Consider the following 21,583-nt stretch of genomic DNA (forward strand, 5'->3'; position numbering starts at 1 on the left):
CCACTAGGGACCCTGACAGCTCTCAAGGAGGTTAAGATATTTCAACTTTCAAAAAGTAAGGAATTTCTTTGTACACAGTACCACATGCAATTATGCATGTGCTTTTTTAGAATGGACAACGTAAGAGAAAAGTGGAGGATCAAAATGACTTGCATGAATTAGAAAGTGACCAAACAGTCATTTTATAGGTGTCCTACTCCTCCCATCCCAACCATGCAAGGGCTGATGGGTTCAGTGCTCCACACAGCCCGAGAGCTGGTGGATGGCACACAGATTAGGTAAGGTGCTTACCAGAGGATCTCTTGGAAAAGAGTAAACACAAAGTACAAAAAGCTGCAGACATTGTCTGGAACCCAGTCTGAAGCCTTACTACAAGAGAGAGACTCTCTTGTCATTGAAAAATTAGTCCTGAATTATGACAAGCCTATATTTTAAAGAGGAGTGGAGGAAACTACAGGTGCCAGTGGCTCCACCTTCCTATCACAATACAGGACACCTGGACATGCAAATGGCTCTCAAGCAGAAAGCTGCTTAGAGCACAGAGCCTGCCTCGGGGAAGGACCCAAAACAGATAGGGGAGACTTCAAATAGCAACCCTCAACCCATCCTGCCCCTGGCTTTGGCTCCTACCTGTAGGTCTTGCCATCTTTCTGATGGTCCTCGTCATCCCCAGGGGCAAGGACGTAAGGGTCATTCATCTCAGGAAGCCCTGATTCCAGCATTCGCTTCTTCTTGCGGCCCCGAGGAGGCTTAGGAGGAGCCACAGTGCCACCTCCACCACCACCTCCGCCTCCGTCCTCAGTTAGGGTTGATGCTACCTTCTTGGAGAGGTCAGGGACCACCTGTAGGGCTTGGGAGCCCGGGGGAAGAGCTGAGACAATCATGGGAGCCGAAATAGGGAAAGTCTGAGCTGCGGAGGCTGTGGTCACAAGAGAGCCTGACGGGGATGTGATTACCAAACCAGGACCTGGGGTTGGGAGAAAAGGGAGATGGGGTCACACTGTTCATCTGACAGTCATTTATCTCATTTCCCCAGACCACTGTCTAAGTAACCCCTCACCACCACCCTCCAGCCCCGTCTATAGGAAATCCCCAACCCTGTACAAAAATAATGGTTTCCTAACCCCTGTCCCCAGTACCCACGGTAACAGTGAGATTTACCCCTTGATTGACTCCCTTCTCTTCTCCACCTCTGAGAACAGGAGACTCCTTGATTCAGAGAAGGAAAGAATGTCACCTCCTCAAAGGCAGGGACCGCATCTTCTACTTCTTTGTATCCCCCACAATGCCTAGCACATTGCTAGGTACACAGTAGGCACTTAATAAAAATCTCATTGAGGGATTAAACACATACCCCACTCCCCATGTCCTCAGAGCCCTCCAGACTGGGGTACTGATCATGGGAGATCAACACCTCAGATTGGAGGGGAGCAGGGGTGCTTACCCGCAGTCATGAGTCCTGTAGAGGGCACAGGAACCACTGTGATATTCTGGGTAACAGATGCCTGACTGTGTGGGGTCAGCTGTTCTGACTTGGACTCTGTGTCCATGCTGATGCCAGAGGACAGGGACACTGAGGCAGGGACAGTTAGCAAAGTGGGATAGTGAGGTGGCGCCAGGCCACAGCCCTTCTCTGGCAACAGCTGATCCTTCATCTTGTTGATGAACATAGTGTTTTCAATCTAAAAGAAAAGGAAGAGGAGTGCCCTCTTCAGAAAGAGCAAACCTGATTCTGTCTGTTCCCTAAGGACTTCTCCCTGTCTTCCTTAAGATCAAGGCACAAGGAGTTGATATCTGTGTTTCTGGACAGGAGCCAGACCCACACCCTGCAACCCTCAGTGACAGCGGACTCAGTGAAACACGCGTTTACTCTGCTTCAGCTCCCACATGGCAGAAACAACAGCATGACGAACTTACTACTCAGAGCTGAAATAAATACCGGGGAGAAGCAAGTATCACTCACCTGCCCTGAGACTGTGGGGATAGAAGGCCAGAAGTATGGGTTAGAATTGAAGTGAGACTCTTCCATTCTACCTGAAAAGAGACAGACCACAGATCACACCTATGAGTAACTACTGAATGGTAGTAATGGCTCAAGAGTAGTTGATGAAATTCTGGTGTCCAGCACCTGACCACATAGTTTGAGAATTAACAATCATGACCTCAATGTCTAGACAAGACAAAGTGACACGGTGCTATAATCTTAGCACTCAAGAAGCTAGAGTCTGAGGCCAGTATGAACTACTTATTCAAAGTCTCTAAAAATAATAGAACAGAAACAACCACTGAGCAGTATGGCTCACCCCAAAACATACTTTTAAATGTTTATGACAAAATTTATGTGCATCTCATTGAATTGCAGAATGTTTATCAAGTTTCAAAAAAAAAAAAAGAAAAAGAAAAAGAAAAGGAGTTTTAGAAAAGAGGTGTGTCCAAGGATCATCCATGCCTGAGAACAGCCATGCTACCCTTCAGCATTTTCCCTTTCCCTTATTCCTTAAATCCATTTTCCTTGGGAAAAAAATTTTTTTTCTAGATTTCCAATCAACACATCTATGAAACTGCAATTCTACACCACTTCAGAAACTTTTCGGCTAGATTTTAAGCCGGCAGGAAGCTGAGCTATGTGGACAGAGCCCTAGCCTCAGGCTGGCACTGTGATCCTCCATCTTCCATCTCTTTTCTACCCAGGCTCACAGGCATGCTACCACACCCAGCCTAGAATCAATATTTGGGTATTAAATGAGGCCTGGGACAATCCCACATAAATCTAAGATTGAAGAACATTCATGATAGCTCACTGAATAATAAACGGTGGGCTGGTCAGTGAGAAACAAGAAATTACCAGTCTTTGAAAAAAACTGTAAAGAGTTCCTGTGTGTGGATGTGTGGATGTAGGCAGAAGAGAGGATCAAATCCCCTGGAGCTGGAGTTATAGGTGGTTGTGAGACACTCAATAACTTGGAACATCTGGAAGAAAAGAAAGCACTCTTCAAACACAGATACCAGTTTTTAAAAAGAATTCTGGCCAGGTATGGTAATGCATGCCTTTAATCCCAGCACTCAGGAATCAAGATTACAGGGAGGCTTAGAGTCTGAACAGATGGCTCAGCAGTGAAGGGTTAAGAGCCCTTATTGCTCCACCTCTGGGCAATGCAAAACCCCCTTCTTACATAGAGGACCTGCATGCAAATATGCATACAAATACACAAAAACATGCATACACATATATAAAGGATAAAATGAGCCAGGCATGGTGGCACACGCCTTTAATCCCAGCACTCAGGAGACAGAGGCAGCCAGACCTCTCAGTTCAAGGTCAACCTGGTATACAGAGTGAGTTCCAACACAGCCAGGGATACACAAAAACCCTGCATCAAAAAACTGACCAAAATAATAACAAATAGCAAAAAGAAAGACAAGAAAAGAAAAAAAGAGGGCTGGTGAGATGGTTCAGTGGGTAAGAGCACCTACTGCTATTCCAAAGGTACTGAGTTCAAATCCCAGCAACCTCATGGTGGTTCACAACCACCCATAATGAGATCTAATACCCTCTTCTGGTGCGTTTGAAGACAGCTAAAGTGAACTTATACTAATAAATAAATCTTTGGCCGGAGCAAGTGGGGTTGGCCAGAGCAAGCAGAGGTCCTAAGTTCAATTCCCAACAATCACATGAAGGCTCACAACCATCGGTACAACTAAAGTGTGTACTCATATACATAAAGTAAATAAATCTTTAAAAAAAAAAAAAAAAGAAAGAAAAGAAAGGAAAGGAAGAAAAAGAAAGAAGAAAAAAGGAAAGATGGGAAAGAAAAGTGAAGAGGGCTGGGTAGATAGATGGTCAGCAAGCATGAGAAGCTGAGTCGGTACCTCTAAACCCACATCGATTCCCGGTGGGTGGCTCACCCATAATCTTGACTCATGACCTGGAGTCGGGGATGGCATGGGTTGCTAGACTATCAAAAGGAGTTAAATCTAGGTTTAGCAAGAGACCCTGCCTCAATTTATATGGAGGAAAGTGATCAAGGAACACACTCCAACTCATCAGGCCTCCATGCATGCAGGCACACACACAGAGTGTAGTAAAAGGGGCTGGAGCAATGGCTCAGTGGTCATGAGTGCCCCCTGCTCAATCATGAGAATTGGAGTTTGGATCCTAGCACCTGTATCAGGAAGCTCACAAAGGACTGTTAACTCCATCTCCAAGAGATCCAATGCCACTTTCTTGCCTTGATGGGCACCTAAACACACACAATTTTAAGTAGAAAAAGCATTAAAACCTGTCACAAATCAGTTTAGAATCTAGGTCTTGCCCATCACTAATTTTCAAAATCTGGTCACCTCTCCTGGAAAGGCTTTACTGGCTGTATGCCTAGAACTAGAGATGCGCTAGCTTCTGCCTCCTGAAGGGTGACTCCTCTTTTAACCTTTTTTGCTTGTTTGTTCTTTTTTGAGACAGAGTTTCTCTGTATAGCCCTGGCTGTCCTGGAACTCACTCTGTAGAACACCGAGATCTGCCTGCCTCTGCCTCCCAAGTGCTAGGATTGAAGGCGTGCACCACTGCCCAGCTCTTTTAAACTCTTAATTAAATAACTTAAGACAGGGTCTGATGTAGTAGTTCAGGCTGGCATGGAACACACAGCAACCCCCCTGTCCTAGCATCACTAGACTTTCCATCTTATTTATGTCCGTGTGCTTACATTATGTGAGTACAGGCATACACAAGTCACAGTATCCACATGGAGGTCAGAGACAACTTGTAACAGGTCTCTCCTACCATATGGGTTCCAAGGGCACCTACATCCACACATCCACACACAGGAACTCTTTACAGTTTTTTTCAAAGACTGGTAATTTCTTGTTTCTCACTGACCAATCATACTCAAGTCATCAGGTTTGGTTAGCAAGGGCTTTTGCCCACTAAGCTATCTTACTAACCCTTGAATTTTCTTAAAGTCTACAAAGGGAATTAAATTTATTTCAGCCAAAGAGAAAAATGTACCAAATCTGTGGCTTTGGCAGTTTTACACAAGGATCAATACTAAATGACTGAGCAATGCCAAGCAACTCCTGGTCCTGTGTTAAATAAAAAAGTCACCCTAGGTATTCCTAGGAGAATGGTTCTAAGACTCCTTCCCAAGGAATATCAAAAGTACATGTTCAAGTCTTTATATATTTTTTAAAAATTTTCATTGATGTTGGTATGAATGTACATGTGCATTTATGGCATATGTATGGGAGTCAGAGGATGTCTTAAGGGAGTCAGTTCTTTCTTCTTCGGAGAGACTACCATCTCAAGCACATCCACAGAGAGCACATTATTGTTAATATGTAACTGTTTCTTAGTATATCTACAGCTAGGGGTAGCTGAACATGAGGCTGTGTAATTCTTTTTTTTTTTTTTTAAAGATTTATTTATTATATGTAAGTACACTGTAGCTGTCTTCAGACACTCCAGAAGAGGGCATCAGATCTCATTATAGATGGTTGTGAGCCACCATGTGGTTGCTAGGATTTGAACTCTGGACCTTCGGAAGAGCCAGTCAGTGCTCTTAACCGCTGAGCCATCTCTCCAGCCCCGGCTGTGTAATTCTTTAAAGATGCTAACCTAGCTGATCCTGGACCTCCTAAGGCAATAGAAACAATCTGACTACAGTTTAAGGGGATCCAATCTGGCTCAACTTTTGGGGGGCGGTAATGACATATTCTACATTGATATCTTCCCACTAACCTTGATATCACTCCAACGTTATTTTGTACTTAATGATTTGAATACTAGTGGTCTCTCTATATGTATAAATTTTGAAAAAACTAGGAGCTCAAATGTCAAGTATAACCTCTGTCTTTCTCCTCTTTTACTGAATAGAAATAAAATAGAAGACATGTCCCTAGACAAGAATCTCTGAGTTTGAGGCCAGCCTGGTCTACAGAATGAGTCTCCAGGATAGCCAAAGTTACACAGAAAAAAAACCCTGTCTCAAGCCAGGCAGTGGTGGCGCACGCCTTTAATCCCAGCACTTGGGAGGCAGAGGCAGGCGGATTTCTGAGTTTGAGGCCAGCCTGGTCTACAAAGTGAGTTCCAGGACAGCCAGGGTTACACAGAGAAAAGGAAAAGAAACAAAAACCAAAACCAAAAAAAACCCTGTCTCAAAAAAACCTAAAGCAAGCCAACCAACCATCCAAGTGGGAAATCTAATTTCTAATTTTTCCCTAAAGAATAAGGACGAAGCTGGACAGTGCTGGGGCTTTTAATCCCAACACCAAAGAAAAGGAAGGTTCACACACACACATACAGGTAAGACACCAATACACATAAATCTTGAACACACACACACAGAGCCAAACATGGTAAGCAGGCCTGTAACCTCAGCACTCTAGAATTCAGGGCTAATCAGGACTATACACTGAAACAATCTCTCAAAAAGAAAGGAGGGATTCTTACAGAAACAAAGACCGTACAAATGGAGTAACACACTGAGGGTGTGGCTTGATCTAGGAACGGAAATTTAAAAATTTGGGAGAAGGGGAGATAGCTCAGTTGTCAAAGTTCTTGACACATAAGCCTAAAGATCTAAGTTCAATTCCCAAAACTCACAAAGTGGAAGGACAAAACAGAGACTCCCACTGGTTACCCACTACCCTCCCCCTCCACATGTACACACACACACACACACACACACACACACACGTTAGCAAGTGTGCAAACCCAAGAAGGCAAACAGATAGACCCCTAGGGCTGACGAGAGCCACATCTGACATGACAGAAGGCCCAGAGGAACGATACCTGAGCCGTCCTCTGCCTCCCTTGCCCACACACTTGCATAAACACCTAGACCTTTCCTACGAATGAGCTATTTCTCAGGTAGCTCTCAACCATGTTTTCAAATTTATTTGAGTAACACTGGCGACTGAACTGAATATGGAACCTCCCCACTGTTAGCTAAATGTGCTCTCCCACTAAGCTATGCTCTCAACTCCCAAACTGAAATTTGGGGTTATAAAATTTATATTATGTGTATGTCTGCATGTATGTGTATGTACCATGTACATACTTCATATCCCTGTTGAAGACCCTGGAGCTAGAGGCACAGACCACTGTGAATTACCACGTGGATGCTGGGAATTTAACCCAGGTCTTCTGCAAGAGCAGCAAGTGCTCTTAACTGCTGAGCCTTCTCTCCAGTCCCTCAATTAAAGACTGCTTTATATTTTTCAAACAGGGTCTATGTAGCGCTGGTTGGCCTTGAACTCACAAAGAACCACCTGCTTCTGCCTCCTGAGTGCTTGGATTAAAAGCATGAGCAACCACAGTAGATGAAGTTTCTGAAAACTGCAAAATGGTATGCCATTCAACATCATATTCTCACAAAACTTCACTTAGGTACCAATTCAATTCATTTTGGAATGGAGTATGAATGAATCAAACAGCCAATGATGACACATACCTGTAGAAGGCAGAAAGAGGAGGATCAGGAGTTCAAGGCCACCTTTCCCCATTGAAACTTAAGAGTATTCAAGGCCAATCTGAGACACACAAGACCCCAGTCTCAAAAAAACAAACAGCCAGGGGCTTGCAAGATAGCTCAGTAGGTAAGGGCACTTGCTGCTATGCCTGACAACTTGAGTCTGATGTAATCCCTGGATCCTATGTTGTAATAGGAGAGAACTGACAACTACAAGTTGTGTTCTGACCTATGTATATGCACAGTGGCACACCCAAGCCCCCACACATATAAAAGTATTAAGTTTTAAAACAGACAGGGCTGGAGAGATAGCTCAGTGGTTAAGAGCATTGATTGCTCTTCCAGAGGTCCTGAGTTCAAATCCCAGGAACCATGTTGTGGCTCACAACCATCTGTAATGGGATCTGATGCCCTCTTCTGGTATGTCTGAAAACAGCTACAGTGCACTCATCTACATAAAAATAAACAGACAAAACAAAGCAAATCCACAACAGCCTGTAATCCCATCATAGATGGCACAAGCAAGTTACATCATGAAGAAGTTCCCCAAATACCTATGGTTTCTACTTCTGTTACAGTGTTGTGTGCATCCAAGCCTGTGTCTATAGCCTCATGGGTGTGTCCTATGATCAGCTTTCTGAGGTAGAAAAAAGAATGGGCCTGGCTTACTGATGGTTCTATATTCTATGCAGGGAAAACCAAAAAGTAGACAGCTGCAGCATTACAACACCTTTCTGGGATAACCCTGAAAGATGAAGGGAAATATTCACTATGGATAGAACACATGGATGTATATTTTACTGGAAATGAGAAATGGTCAGATGTGCAATTATTTACTGATTAATGGGTGTGATGGTTTGTATTATGCTAGGCCCAGGGAGTGGCACTATTAGGTGTGGCCCTATTGGAGTAGGTGTGTCACTGTGGGCATGGCCTACTCCTAGCTGCCTGGAAGCCAGTATTCTGCTAGCAGCCTTCAGATGAAGATTTAGCTCCTCCTGCACCATGTCTGCCTGGATGCTGTCATGTTGTTGCCTTGATGATAATGGACTGAACCTCTGAACCTATAAGCTAGCTAGCTCCAATGAAATGTTGTCCTTATAAGAGTTGCCTTGGTCATGGTGTCTGTTCACAGCAGTAAAACCCAAAGACAGAAGTGGTACCAGGGACTGCTGTGATAGGCCTGACCATGCTTTTGTTTGGAAGACTGTGGATTTTGTGGCCTTTGGATTTGGAAAGCAGTAGAGTGCTTTAACTGGGGCTCAATGGGCTGTCCTAGCAGGACTATGGAAGACTTTGTTGCTGAGAGTGATTTCAATTGTGTGGACCTGGCCCAAGAGGTTTCACAGGAGAATTTCTTCTTTCTTTTCTATTTTTTTTTTTTTAAGGCTATAACACAGGCTCCTTTTGTCAACTTTTTTTTATTGAACTCAGGACCCCTGCTCTTAACCACTGAGCCATCTCTCCAGCCCAGATAATTTCAATATGTGGCCTAGAGACTGTTTTTGTGGTATTTTGGCTAAGAATATGGCTACTTTTTGCTCTTGTCTGAAATGTCTGCCTAAGGTTAAGGTGAAGAGACTCAGATTAACTGCATTGAAAAAGGAAGTCTCAGAAATGCCCATGATAGACTTTGTTCTCTGGTTAAGTCTCACTCATAAAAAGCATTTTAAACAAGCATAGCAAGCTGAGAAAACAAAAATATAAAATATGGTTCCAGTATTAAAGGGGTATCAGGAAGTGAAATGGAACTGAATTCTATGTTCTAGGAGATAGCAGATTAATGGAGTAGGACTTTGGGGCAAGATCCTACCCAACTAAGTTTAGATCCAGGAGTGGTAGTTGTGCACCTCCATCCCCCATCCCCAGAGATAAAGCGAAACAGATCTCTGAGTTCAAGGCAGGTCAGCCTCAGACAGAGAAAGTTGAAGCCTTAGAAGTTGAAAGGTACAGCCGGGCGTGGTGGCGCACACCTTTAATCCCAGCACTCGGGAGGCAGAGGCAGGCGGATTTCTGAGTTTGAGGCCAGCCTGGTCTACAAAGTAAGTTCCAGGACAGCCAGGGCTATACAGAGAAACCCTGTCTCGAAAAACCAAAAAAAAAAAAAAAAAAAAGAAGTTGAAAGGTGAAGTAAAGCCTAAATCCAGTCATGGTGGCACACACCTTTAATCCCGGGAGACAGGTCAAGGTCAATCTACAGAGCAAGAACCAGGACAGCCAAGCTTAGGCAGTGAGGGAGCTGGAAAACAGAAAGCTGGTAACAGAATAAAGGGGGGGGGGGGGGGCATGTTCCAGCCTCAGCAAGCAGAACATGGCAGCTTCAGCCACGTGGCTCTGGCTTTAGAGTGAAAAATAATAGAAGGGACTACTGGGACAATTGATGCTCGTTAGCTGGAGTTAAGAAATAGTGGTGATTAAGAAAAGACCAGCATCACTGAGGTGAAATCTTCTGGGAAGTGTTTTCTGAGAGCACAAAGAGGCTGTGTTCCAGAGATAGCCAAGGTTGTACCTTGTGCTGCAGCTGGACTTGGTTATGTGTAAGAGTCACCCAGGTGTTACTGCTTTTGAAGGTATGAAGGAGTCATGAAGAACAGGTGAGGCTTGTCACTATGAGAGGCCATGGAAGGCCATTGGTGAAGGTTCAGCCTCAGTTGTAGTTGACAACCCACACTGAAGGGGTCATGCAAAGGAATTGAGGCTTGGCAACATAAAGAGAGCTATGAGAGGCTGTTGGTGAAGCCTAGTTGCAGGAGAAGACCCCAGGGTATTGGAGATGCCAGTACCATGGGATATCACCACCGCCAGCAGTAGCAGTGGAGTGGAGTCAGCCAGAGCCTAGAGTGCTACAGAGGACAGAGCAGGAGAAGTGATTCCAGCCAGCGCTTTGGAGGAGCCCAGAAGTTCATGTGTGAATCCCAGATATTGTATCAAGAAGCTGTAATCTTGAAGTTGCCTTGGCCACCCCAAGATGTTCGAGATGCCAGAGCCATGGGCTACCTGCTGAGGAAAAAACTGCTAACGGGAAGTTAGAAACAGCCCAGGAGAAAGTTTGGTGCAGTTAACGAAGATGAAAAAGGATTTGGAGATCTGAAGACCGTTTTGACATCAGACATGGAGATGCAGAATTGCCCAACTGGTTTCCTGTCTTGTTCTGAGGATTACAGTTGAGGGATTGGAGGAATCTCAGAAGAGACTTTGGACTTTTAACATTATAAAGACTGCTATAGACTATGGGAACTTTTGAATCTGGACTAAATGTATTTTTATTATACTATGTTTAGGTATGGCCCCCCACAGACTTATATGTTTGAACAAGCCTATGGGGGCCAGGGAGTGGAATGTGATGGTTTGAATATGCTCGGCCCAGGGAGTAGCACAATTAGAAGGTGTGGCCCTGTTGGAGTAGGTGTGTCACTGTGGGTGTGGGCTTTAAGACCCTCATCCTAGCTGCCTGGAAGCCAGTATCCTGCTAGCAGCTGTCAGATGAAGATGCAGAACTCTCAGCTCCTCCTGCACCATGCCTGCTGGATGCTGCCATGTTCCCACCTTGATGATAATGGACTGAACCTCTGAACCTGTGAGCCAGCCCCAATTAAATGTCCTTATAAGAGTTTCCTTGGTCATCGTGTCTGTTCACAGATGTTAAACCCTAACTGAGACGACAGGGTTGTAGCCAAAAGACTGGCTGTAAGTCAGGGACTTAGAAAGGGCATGATTAGAAAATTGGTGAGAGGGGGCTGGTGAGATGGCTCAGAGGGTAAGAGCACCCGACTGCTCTTCCGAAGGTCCGAAGTTCAAATCCCAGCAACCACATGGTGGCTCACAACCATCTGTAATGAGATCTGACTCCCTCTTCTGGAGTGTCTGAAGACAGCTACAGTGTACTTACATATAATAAAAAAATAAATAAATCTTAAAAAAAAAAAAGAAAAGAAAATTGGTGAGAGACACCTGGGGAATAAGAATGTGGACAGATGGGCTGGTGAGATGGCTCAGTGGCTAAGAGCACCTACTGCTCTTCTGAAGGTCCGGAGTTCAAATCCCAGCAACCACATGGTGGCTCACAACCATCAGTAACGAGATCTGATACCCTCTTCTAGAGTATCTGAGGACAGCTACAGTGTACTTACATATAATAAATAAATAAATCTTAAAGAAAAAAAAAAGAATGTGGACAGATCTCTCCAAATAAGGGAAAGATGCCAAAATACCAGTGTCCCATGTAAACGCCCATCAAAAGGTAACTTCAAAAATCAGTTTTGGGGGCTGGCGAGATGGCTCAGTGGGTAAGAGCACCCGACTGCTCTTCCGAAGGTCCAGAGTTCAAATCCCAGCAACCACATGGTGGCTCACAACCATCCGTAACGAGATCTGGCACCCTCTTCTGGAGTGTCTGAAGACAGCTACAGTGTACTTATATATAATAAATAAATAAATCTTAAAAAAAAAAAAAGAAATAATAATTAAAAAAAAGAAAATCTGTTTTGTTTTGTTTTGTTTCCACCCGTTATCCACTATCATGGGATTCCACACCAAACTGCTTCTGACCAAGGAACTGACTTCCCAGACACAAACTGTGACAGCGGGCCCACGTTCATGGACTCCATGATCCTACTATATTCCCCACCATCCTGATGCAGCTGATCTGACTGAATGGTGGAATGGCCTATTAAAGACACAGTTCATTAGGAGGCTAATGAGAAGGTGGAAGCAAGAAAAGAAGTAAGGGTTGGGGCAAGAGAGCAAACTTAGGGGTTAAAAGTGTATGTTGCTTTTGTAGCAGACCCAAATTTGGTTCCTAGCACCCACATCAGATGGGTCACAACTGCCTCAAGTCCAGCTCCAGAGGGATCCGAATCCTCTGCTCTGAGGGCATGAGTACTTACATAGACATAACCACACATACACATAATTTTTAAAAAAGGACCTCAAGACCATCCTAGGCTACAGCCAGGATGCTTGAAGCCAGTCTAGGATACAGGAAACCCTATCTCAAAAAAATAAATGAATAGTTTTAAACAGGGTTGAACTCTAAGCCAGGGTTGAAGAGATGCCTCAGAAATTCAAAGTCCTTATTCTTACAGAAGACGCAGGACCAGTTCCTAGCACATAGTGTCTTGCAACCATCCATTCCCTAATCTTGACACAGCAGGCACATACATGGTACAAATACAAACATGTAAGCAAAATGTTCCTACACACGTTAACATACTTTTTAAAGTAACCAAGAGTCAGATGGTAATGGCACTTCCTGCCATGCCTAACAACCTGAGTTTACTCTGCAGGACTCACACAATATAGAGAATAACTGGGACAAAAATATAAGTACACATGTGATCTGTGGTGCACCCATATGAAAAATGTAATACAAATTTTAAAATAAAATAAAACCTCAACCTGCCAGTCATAATGGCACATGGTTTAAATATCAGCAGCAATGAGGAACGCAGAGGCAAAAGGGACTTGGTAAGTTCAAGGCCAGCTTGGTCTCCATAGTTCCAGCCAAGGATTCATAATAAGATTGTCTCAAAATAAAATAAAATAAAATAAAGAGGCACTTCTCATTAACAGGTCAGCCCAAACCAAGCACATAACAATTAGTGCTCAGGAAGGAAGCATACATATGTAGCTGTAAAATGACACGTGAGGAAAGTGCTGTAATCTGTAGGGCACAGGAGCTCTTGCCTAGGACTGAGGCACTTGAGAGACTCAGACAGGAGGACTACTGTGATTAGTCGGCCCTACATGGTTCCAGGCCAATTTGGATACCAAGTGTGACCCTACCTCAAAAACGACAGACATGACAACAGTGTTAGCAGGTGAGATTGCTTGCTTCCGAGTCTAACAACCTGAGCTCCATCACCAGAGTGTGCATGGTAGAGGGAAAGAACCAACTCCTCCAACTTGTCCTCACTACAACATGTGTGCTATGTCTCATATTTGTGCAAGCACACACTAAAGTAAATGTAAAAAAAAAAAAAAAAAAAATGCCGGCCGTGGTGGCGCACACCTTTAATCCCTGCACTCGGGAGGCAGAGGCAGGCGGATTTCTGAGTTCAAGGCTAGCCTGGTCTACAAAGTGAGTTCCAGGCCAGCCAGGGCTATACAGAGAAACCCTGTCTCAAAAAACCAAAACAAACAAACAAAAAACCAAAAGGCTATAACTACCTTTCTACTGATAAGTTATCCAAAATCCATATATTCCTTGGTATGAGATTGACTAGACAGCCAAGAATGAAGGCCATGGCTAAACTGCAATGCAAATGGTGCCCCCAGATGCCTACCTCTCAGGTTCCCACCTCTCAGATTCCCATTCCCATCTTCCCACTCTCTCTCCCTAACGTTCTCACAATTTCAAGACGGCTACTGATATTACAGGGGACACCATCTCTCCACAAAACATCTTTCCCAGTTTTATTTAATTATGCGGGCACATTCAACAACAAAGAGCTCACTGTGGTGGCTGGTGCAGCCTTTAATCCCAGCATTCAGGAGACAGAAACAGGAGGGTCCCGGTGAGTCTGAGACTAGCCTGGTCTATGTAGCGAGACCTCCTCTCAAAAATAAAGACATAAACAAGAAGCAGGAGCGATGGCCTGAAAGAGGCTCAGTGTGACAAGCACTCACCGCACCTGCCACTCTCTCCAGGGTTCAATTCCCAGCATCCACACAGCAGCTCACAACCACCTGTAACTTCAGGTTCAGGAAAGTCAATGCTCTCTTCTGTCCTCCATAGCCGCTAGGCATGCCAGTGGTACACAGGTATACATGCTGACAAACAACCACACATACTACAAAAATAAAACGGGCCAGGTGTGGGGGCACATGCTTCCAACCCCAGCACTTAGGAAGCTGGGGCAGGAAGATTATGACCTCCAGATCAAGACCCATCTAGAGCTGTCAATATGGCTCAGCAGACAAAAGTGATTGTCACCAGACACAATGACCTAACTTTGATGCTCAGAACCCACAGGGTAGAACCGACTTCCAGCAGCTGACATCTGACCACTGTCCTTGTACCATGGCAGAAGCACCCACACACATATTTCTTCTTTTCACTGCCACACCTTCCATATGCAAAAACCAACCTGGGCTACACGACAAACAAACAAAATAAAGAAAGAAAGGAAAAGAACCAGAGAACCGGCTCTGCTCTCGGACTTGGGAACAAGTAGAAGACTTCTCTTATAGCTCCAGAGAAGGAGTAAGAGGAAAGAGTTCAGATTCAAAATGAGCTTCAACTTTGCTCCCCCATCAGGCCTCGACTACTTAGTAAGAAGGGAAGGCTAGCGCCACAGAACGGAGAAGAGTAAATCATAATGAAATGATCACTTTTCTTCCCAGTCCCCGGGCTCCGGCTGGTGATACGGCTCAGCTGGTAGAGCACTTGCCTGGCATGCATAAACCTCTGGGATTGATTCCCACCACCACTTAACCTGGGTGAGGTAAAGCTGCTAACTCCAGCATTCGGACGGAGGCAGGAGGATCACAAGTTCAAGGTCATCTGTGGCAACATGCTGTCCTATCTTAAAAAGTAAAGTAAAAAAAGACAGCTGCCTAGCTGGCTCAGCAGAAAAAGCCACTTGCCACCAGGCCGAATGACTTGAGCTTGGGCCTCAGAATCTACAACTCCCTCAAACTTGTCCTCTGACCACCTCCCCAAACATAAACAAATTAAATAAAAACCAAATTTTAAAAGTACAAAGATTTGTTTTCCAGGGGAGTTACTGGCAGCGAGGAGATGCTGACAGTAGGGTGAGCACTCCTGCACTCCTCTGTCCTACGCTGCCACTTAAGGTGTTTCCCACCACTCAAAGGTGAGAGGTCACGGCCTGAGAATTCGGGGAGGCTCAGTTTATATTACCTGCTATCTTGTCTTTTGTGTTTAGAAAGTGAACATAGAAGTCAGAAGACAACCTCAGGAGTCATTCCTCAGGTGCTATCCGGTTTATTTTTACACACTGGGTCTTTTGCTAACCTAGGCCTCCCCAATTTTGGTAAGCTGGCTAGCTAGCTCGTAAGCACCAGGGATCCATCTACCTGTCTCTGCCTTCCCAGCGCTGGGTCCACTGCGCCCTGCTTTCCTGTCTGGACTCTGGGCAGCAAGCCTGGGTCTTCATGTTCACATGACAAGTACTTTACCAACCCGACTGTCTCTCCTGCCCTCCAGTGCTGCTGTTTTTAAAGATTTGTTTATTTATGGATTTAAGCATGTTAAATCTATTTAACAGAGGAGGGCATCGATCCCATGGGACTACAGTTACAGACAGTTGTGAGCTGCCATGGGGGGTGCTGAGCTTGAACTCAGGACCTCTGGAAGAGCAACCAGTGCTCCTAACTGTTGTGTTTAACTGCTATTTTTTCAACTAAAGAACCTTTCTCATTGCCATTCATAGTGGCATATGCCTGTAGTCCAAACACTTAGGTTGCACAGGGAGAAGTGATGGCCTCAAGTGCGAGGCCAAACTGGTTTACTTAGTGAGTTCCACACTAGCTTGGGCTTCATAACAAAAATTTTTGTTTCCCTCCCCCGAAAAAAATAGAAAGGTTTCAATATTAGCATCAGGTATCACTTTGATTTCTCCCAGATTTACTAGAGCAGACAGCATATAATTTTATCTCTTTTATTTCAAACTATCCAAGAAGCAGTATTCCCTGAAAAATATTACCTGACACATCAAACTCAAATTGTCTCATGTTAGAGTCTACATCACTCAACAGAGCTACTCAAACACTCCACTGAACACCAAGAATGGGAAACTCCAAACTTGCCTCTGTTGTTTCTCTAGGTGACACCATAAAGACTATACTGTAATCAGAGTCACTGTGTCTCCACAGCAGAATACATCTCTTGACAAAATGGAAGCCCATTTAGTGGCTTCACCTGAGTATTTCACGTTTTATTCCTGTGGAGTACCAGTGGCCATGAAAAGGTAACAAAGAAACTACCAATTTCTTACACAAAAACCTCCTGGGTACTATGGGAAACAATAAGAAAAGGCTTTTATCTCTCTCACTGCAAGCGCTGGTGTTGGTAACTTCAATAATTCTATCACACTGTAAAGGAAAAAAAAAGAAAAAGAAAACCCATTTGAGATGACCCCATCTCTCCCCAAATCATTAAACCAAGATTGTCTTACCCTCTCTCTCTCTTCCTCCTGTCGTCTTATTCCTTCTCCTTTCCAGGGCTCCTGAACTTTCTGGAAACAAAATTGTCTAGGTTACAGAGGCCAGTATGTAAAGGCCACCAGAGAACTGTGGAGAGCCTCACAAGTTGACTGTCAGCAATTTGGAAAGCAGACAGCTTCCCCAACCAACAACCCAAGGATGGAAGGGCGAGAGTCACAGGCGTTGAGTGACACCCACTAAGTGTACATAAGGGAAATAAAGCCAGTTCCCCAAAACTAAGATGAATTCTATTAGCAGCATTTGGGTTCCACTCCTGGGCTCAGACACTTAATTCTTCATTCCCCCCCAGGGCTACAGGGAGCCAGGAGTCAGAGGTGAAGGAGGGTCCCTGCTCCTGGGATGTGGCTTTAGAAAGCAAAGCTGAGGGTAGGGGGGATGCCCTAGCCCTGTGTCAGGCACAGTGCCAAGTTCGGGCCCAGCCACTTCCTCTAGCCTCGCCCCCCCAACCCCCCAACACACACACTTCAGCTAGGACTTCGCCCCCTTCCTACCCAAGGCCTTGTGCCAAGAAGTACTTCCTTCAACCTTCAGTGGTCTATATACTGGAGGCTCCCAGCTGTCCCCCTAAAACCTTTGCTCCCCCGAGACACCGAACCCCGTCCTTCCTCCCGATGTCAAGTCCCACTCCTTCCTCAAAGACCGGTCTCTGGGACGTCCCTCCTTCACCCCTCCAGGGAGCTGAACTCTGCCACCCACTAGACAGGCACCCGCCCCCTAAACCCCCCCCATTCCTCCTCAGCGCCCGCTCCTCCACCGCCGCCACTTCCGGTTCCGGGACAGTCGCACTCACAGTCCCATCGTGGACCCCCCCCTCCCCAATCGCCCGAGGAAAAGGGGGAGGGGGGAGGAGCGAGGGGCAGCGGCGCGCACCGACTGCAGCGGCGCGACACTCACCAGGCGGCGGCGGCGGCGACGCCGGCGCCAGCGCCAGAGCCAGCGCGCAGGAGGGGCGGCGGTCACCCGGGAAGGAAGGAGCCGAGGGAGCAGGAGGACCCGCGGGGCGCGGGCTCGGAACCGCGAGGCGGGGCGCGCCGGCATGCACCGCAGGCGCCAGACGGACCCCGACGCTCGGCCGGGCGGCGCGCGAGACACCCGCAGGGCGGGGGCGCGAGGCGAGGTGTGGGGGGGCCCCCGCCCTCCTGGACACTCACCCGGAAGTGGTGCTGCGGCTCGTGCTCCCGGGAACCCCGAGTCCTCCACGCCCACCCACCCCCCCCCCAAAGCTTCAATGTGCAGTCGTTTCGCGGAGAAGGCGGGAGAGCCGGAAACGAAAACGGGGGGGGGGGAGGAAAGTAGCGGGGGAAGGGCGGCAGTAGGAAAGGAAAGGGGGGGGGACAGGTCAGAGTCCGAGTCACTTCCGAGAGCCGCTCGAACACATCCGGTGCTGTTAGGGCTCGGACATCTTAAGGGCAGAAGTTACGACACGTAAGGGCGGAAGTAGCTCCTACCCGGGGACCGGTGGAGCGCTCGGTCGACGTGAAACCGGACGTGAAGGCAGCGTCTGTTAAAGGGCTGAAGCTGAGCATCAGGAGAGCGCTCCCGGGCTTCCGGAAGAGACTTCTGGGGAAGTGGGAGGATGGAAGCTAGATAGGTTCATGAATTATGCACCAAGACACTAAAGACAGTTTAGATTGCCCCTCTTTTTCTAGATTTGCCTTACTTTTATATGCGTTTATCTGTGCCCATGTATGCCGTGTGTGTGCAGGAGTTACCGCCTGCTTCCAGCTTCCCTGTGTGCGATCTGGGAACCGAACCTCCGGTCCTCCGGAGGAGCGGCCAGCACTCCTTTACAACTGAGCCAACTCTTCACCCCAAAAGAGACCATGCGGAATCCTTTTTGGTTTGTTTTTCGAGACAGGGTTTCTCTGTATAGCCCTGGCTGGCTTGGAACTCACTTTGTAGAAATCCACCTGCCCCTGCCTGGGGTTAAAGGCGTGCGCCACCACGCCCAGCAAAGATTTATTTTTTATTTATATGAGTACACTGCAGCTGTCTTCAGACACACACTAGAAGGCATTGGATTCCATTACACATGGTTGTGAGCCATGATCGCTAGGAATTGAACTCTGGACCTCTGGCAGAGCAGTCGGTGCTCTTAACCACTAAGCCATCTCTCCAGTCCGACCATGCGGAATCTTAAAAGACAGGAGTCACAGTTGTAGGGAGTTACCCTTTTCTCTTGGATCTTCCCGAATGTCTTTTTGCTGAGCTAGAGTGGGGGAAACTCATTTCTTTGAATATTCAAGAAAGGTAAGAAGGCCCATAGTTGTTTGAGGTTTTGGGATCAGTGCTATAAAATTTCAATCGGTCTTCCTCTGACCACACCGTTACTCTTTTCGCTTTGGTCTTTTCTTTTTGCCAACACCCACATCTCTTATCTTCTTACCGGGTTTTACTTCTAAGCACAACATTCAGCGTACCTGCTGTTGTTTACAGCTCACCTGGTGTTGTTGCCCAGCTCCATAAGGGCAAGAACTTTGAATTGCTCCTGATGGTATCAACAGATCCAAGAATTTGTTAAGCATTCCAGTAAACGTTTGATACGTAAGTGAACATTATAAACTATTGCAGGAAACTCCCTGATTGCTGCAACCCAAAGGGTTTTTAAATTTTTCACATACTGAAATAATATATATGTAAAGTCACAGTTGCTTACCATGTAGAGCTCAGCTTCCTTCTATCTCGGGCCTTCCCTAAGCTGCTAAACTGCTAGCATGTAACAGCCCCAAGGTAGGATAGGGCAATGGGACTAACTTCATAAATGCCTTCTCTTTTTTTTAATTTTTAAAATTTTTATTATTGATTGATTGATTGATTTTGGTTTTTCAAGACAGAGTTTCTCTGTGTAGCCCTGGTTGTCCTGGAACTCACTCTGTAGACCAGGCTGGCCTCGAACTCAGAAATCTGCCTCCCAAGTGCTGGTATTAAAGGCATGCGCCACCACGGCCCAGCTCAAAAAGGTCTTCTTTACATCCTATCTGCTACTGCCTTCACTGATCTGCTAGGCTCTGAGACCCCTACCTCTCTCAAGACTGTGACTGTTAGTACTTTCCCTTGTTCTGCAGGTTCCTGGTGGCACTCATGTGCCAGCTTTCTCTGCTTCAAGTAGCCAGTGATTAAAAGACATGGTTACCAGAAATCCATCTCGGTACCAAATCTGGAAAGAATCTTTAGTATTTAAAATAATGTTTGTTTATTTATGTACTTATTTAGTAAGTATATGTAGCCACAGGTCTGTCTCAGCTCATGCAAATGGGTTCCCATAGAGAGAAAGCAAAATTACTCTAACCAAGAGCTGTGATCTTATTCTACAGATAATTAAAGTGGGACTATCAGTTTAAGTGACTTCTCCCCGCAAAGTCACAGCCAGGGATCGCAAAAGTTACCTTTATATATTTGTTTCTTTAGGATAGGGTCTCACTATGTAGCTCTGGCTAACCTGGAACTCACTATGTAGATCAACTTGACCAGATAGCATTGTCTACTCTTGTAGCCCAGCCTGGTCATAAACTTGCTAGGATAACTTTGAATTTCTAATGCTGCTGCCTCAGTGGCTTTCCTCGGTGCTGGATTACAAACATAAATCACCATACCTTTTATTTGTGTGTGTGTGTGTGTGTGTGTCTAAGCCATTATTAAATGTCTTCCTTAATTCCTGTGACCATTTTTTTTTCTGTTGAGATGGGGGTCTCAAACTGAACATAAAGCTCACCAATTCAACCACATAATCTAGCCATCAAGCCCCGAGATCCTTCCTGCCTCCCCAAGGCTGGAATTAACAGGTGCGAACCATCATGACCAGTATTTGTATGTGGGTGCTGGGAACCAGGCCCAGATCCTCACACTTTCATGGAGAGCATTTTACAAGCTCCCCCCGTCTCCCAGCACTGTTTTGTTTTCATATTTTGAGCCCAGACTGACCCAGACTTAGCACATAGCTAAGATGGCCTGGAATTCCTCATCCTCCTGTCTCTGTCACCCAGACACGGGAATTACAGGCATAAGCTACCATGCCAAGTATCTCTTCCTTCTTATTACAGTTTCGAGCGCAGCACTCAGTCTGTGCTGATTTCAGTGGCAAATTAACAGGATAAGGACTTCAGTGTAAGGACTTCAGCAGGATAAGCCATCATGTAACTGTAATACCAGCATTCAAGAGGCTGGGGCAGTATTCTAAGTTATGGGCAGGGCAGCCTCAGTTATATACAGAGACTCTGCCTTCAAAAGAGAAGGAAGAGAAGGTAAAAGAAAAAGCAGGAAGAAGGGAGGGAGAGAAAAGAAATATGGAAGCAAAACAGTAATTCCCAAAAGTCCTGGTTCTCCAGCTCTGCCGCCTCTGTACATTCTTCAAGCACTCTCTGAGCCCCGCGCCTCTAACAGCCCTCCTCCTGCCTTTTGCTCTAAGAAGCCACTTTTAAGTCCCTGGAACAAAGCTTTAGAGCAGTAAATGTGGGACACAGTGGGGTGGGGAGGAGGGCTGTTAATTTTAGCCTGGGGTTCTCCAGCTGGCACAATTTCCATCTTGAATCATTTCCACACCCTGAGCCCTGCTAGGAGATCCCTCCTCCTGGGGGCTTCCCCATCCCCTGCTTTGGTCTGTTGCAATGGTAAGCATTCCAGAATCGTGCCTAGGAGAACCTTGGCTGAGTCATTTGATGTACTCAACAGAGAGGGCTTGGTGATGGGAGATGCCTCCCTCAAACTGGGCTTGTGACTTGTGGCCTCCTAGAAACTTCCAGTTCTCAGAAGAGCCGCTTGGTCCTTGTTCTTTTTCTCCTCTATAACTCTATCGCCTGAAGCCTTCTGAAGACCTGAAGCCCCGAGTAACTGTTGGAGTTTTAAGAAAGAGAAAAATTAAAGGTGTGCTCCCCAGGGCCCATGCGTTGTCATAGCAAGACACTGACCCAAGCTGGCATAATTCCTCTAGGCGA

General features: G+C 45.9%; 1 protein-coding gene across 11 annotated transcripts in view; it reads right to left on the bottom strand.

The window, feature by feature from the left end:
* Znf384 (zinc finger protein 384) overlaps positions 1-17,854 on the bottom strand; it is a 30,097-nt gene extending 12,243 nt beyond the window's left edge. For 4 of the 11 annotated variants that reach the window (XM_021165234.3, XM_021165235.3, XM_021165231.3 and 1 more), the window contains exons 1-6: positions 17,144-17,388; positions 16,604-16,663; positions 1,964-2,034; positions 1,445-1,682; positions 1,162-1,209; positions 631-967 (exon numbers count right to left, since the gene is read on the bottom strand). In XM_021165234.3, coding sequence (XP_021020893.2) covers positions 631-967; positions 1,162-1,209; positions 1,445-1,682; positions 1,964-2,029 — 689 coding nt within the window. In that variant the 5' untranslated portion in view covers positions 2,030-2,034; positions 16,604-16,663; positions 17,144-17,388. Of the gene's footprint in view, positions 1-630; positions 968-1,161; positions 1,210-1,444; positions 1,683-1,963; positions 2,035-16,603; positions 16,664-17,143; positions 17,390-17,442; positions 17,463-17,546; positions 17,763-17,803 lie in introns of those variants that run through there. The other 7 variants (XM_085839915.1, XM_085839913.1, XM_085839916.1 and 4 more) reach the window with 5 other exon arrangements.
* Between the last annotated feature and the right edge of the window lie 3,729 nt (positions 17,855-21,583).

This window comes from Mus caroli, unplaced genomic scaffold (assembly GCF_978045245.1).
Source record: "Mus caroli unplaced genomic scaffold, Mus_caroli_1 scaffold_7, whole genome shotgun sequence".
Lineage (NCBI taxonomy): Eukaryota > Metazoa > Chordata > Mammalia > Rodentia > Muridae > Mus > Mus caroli.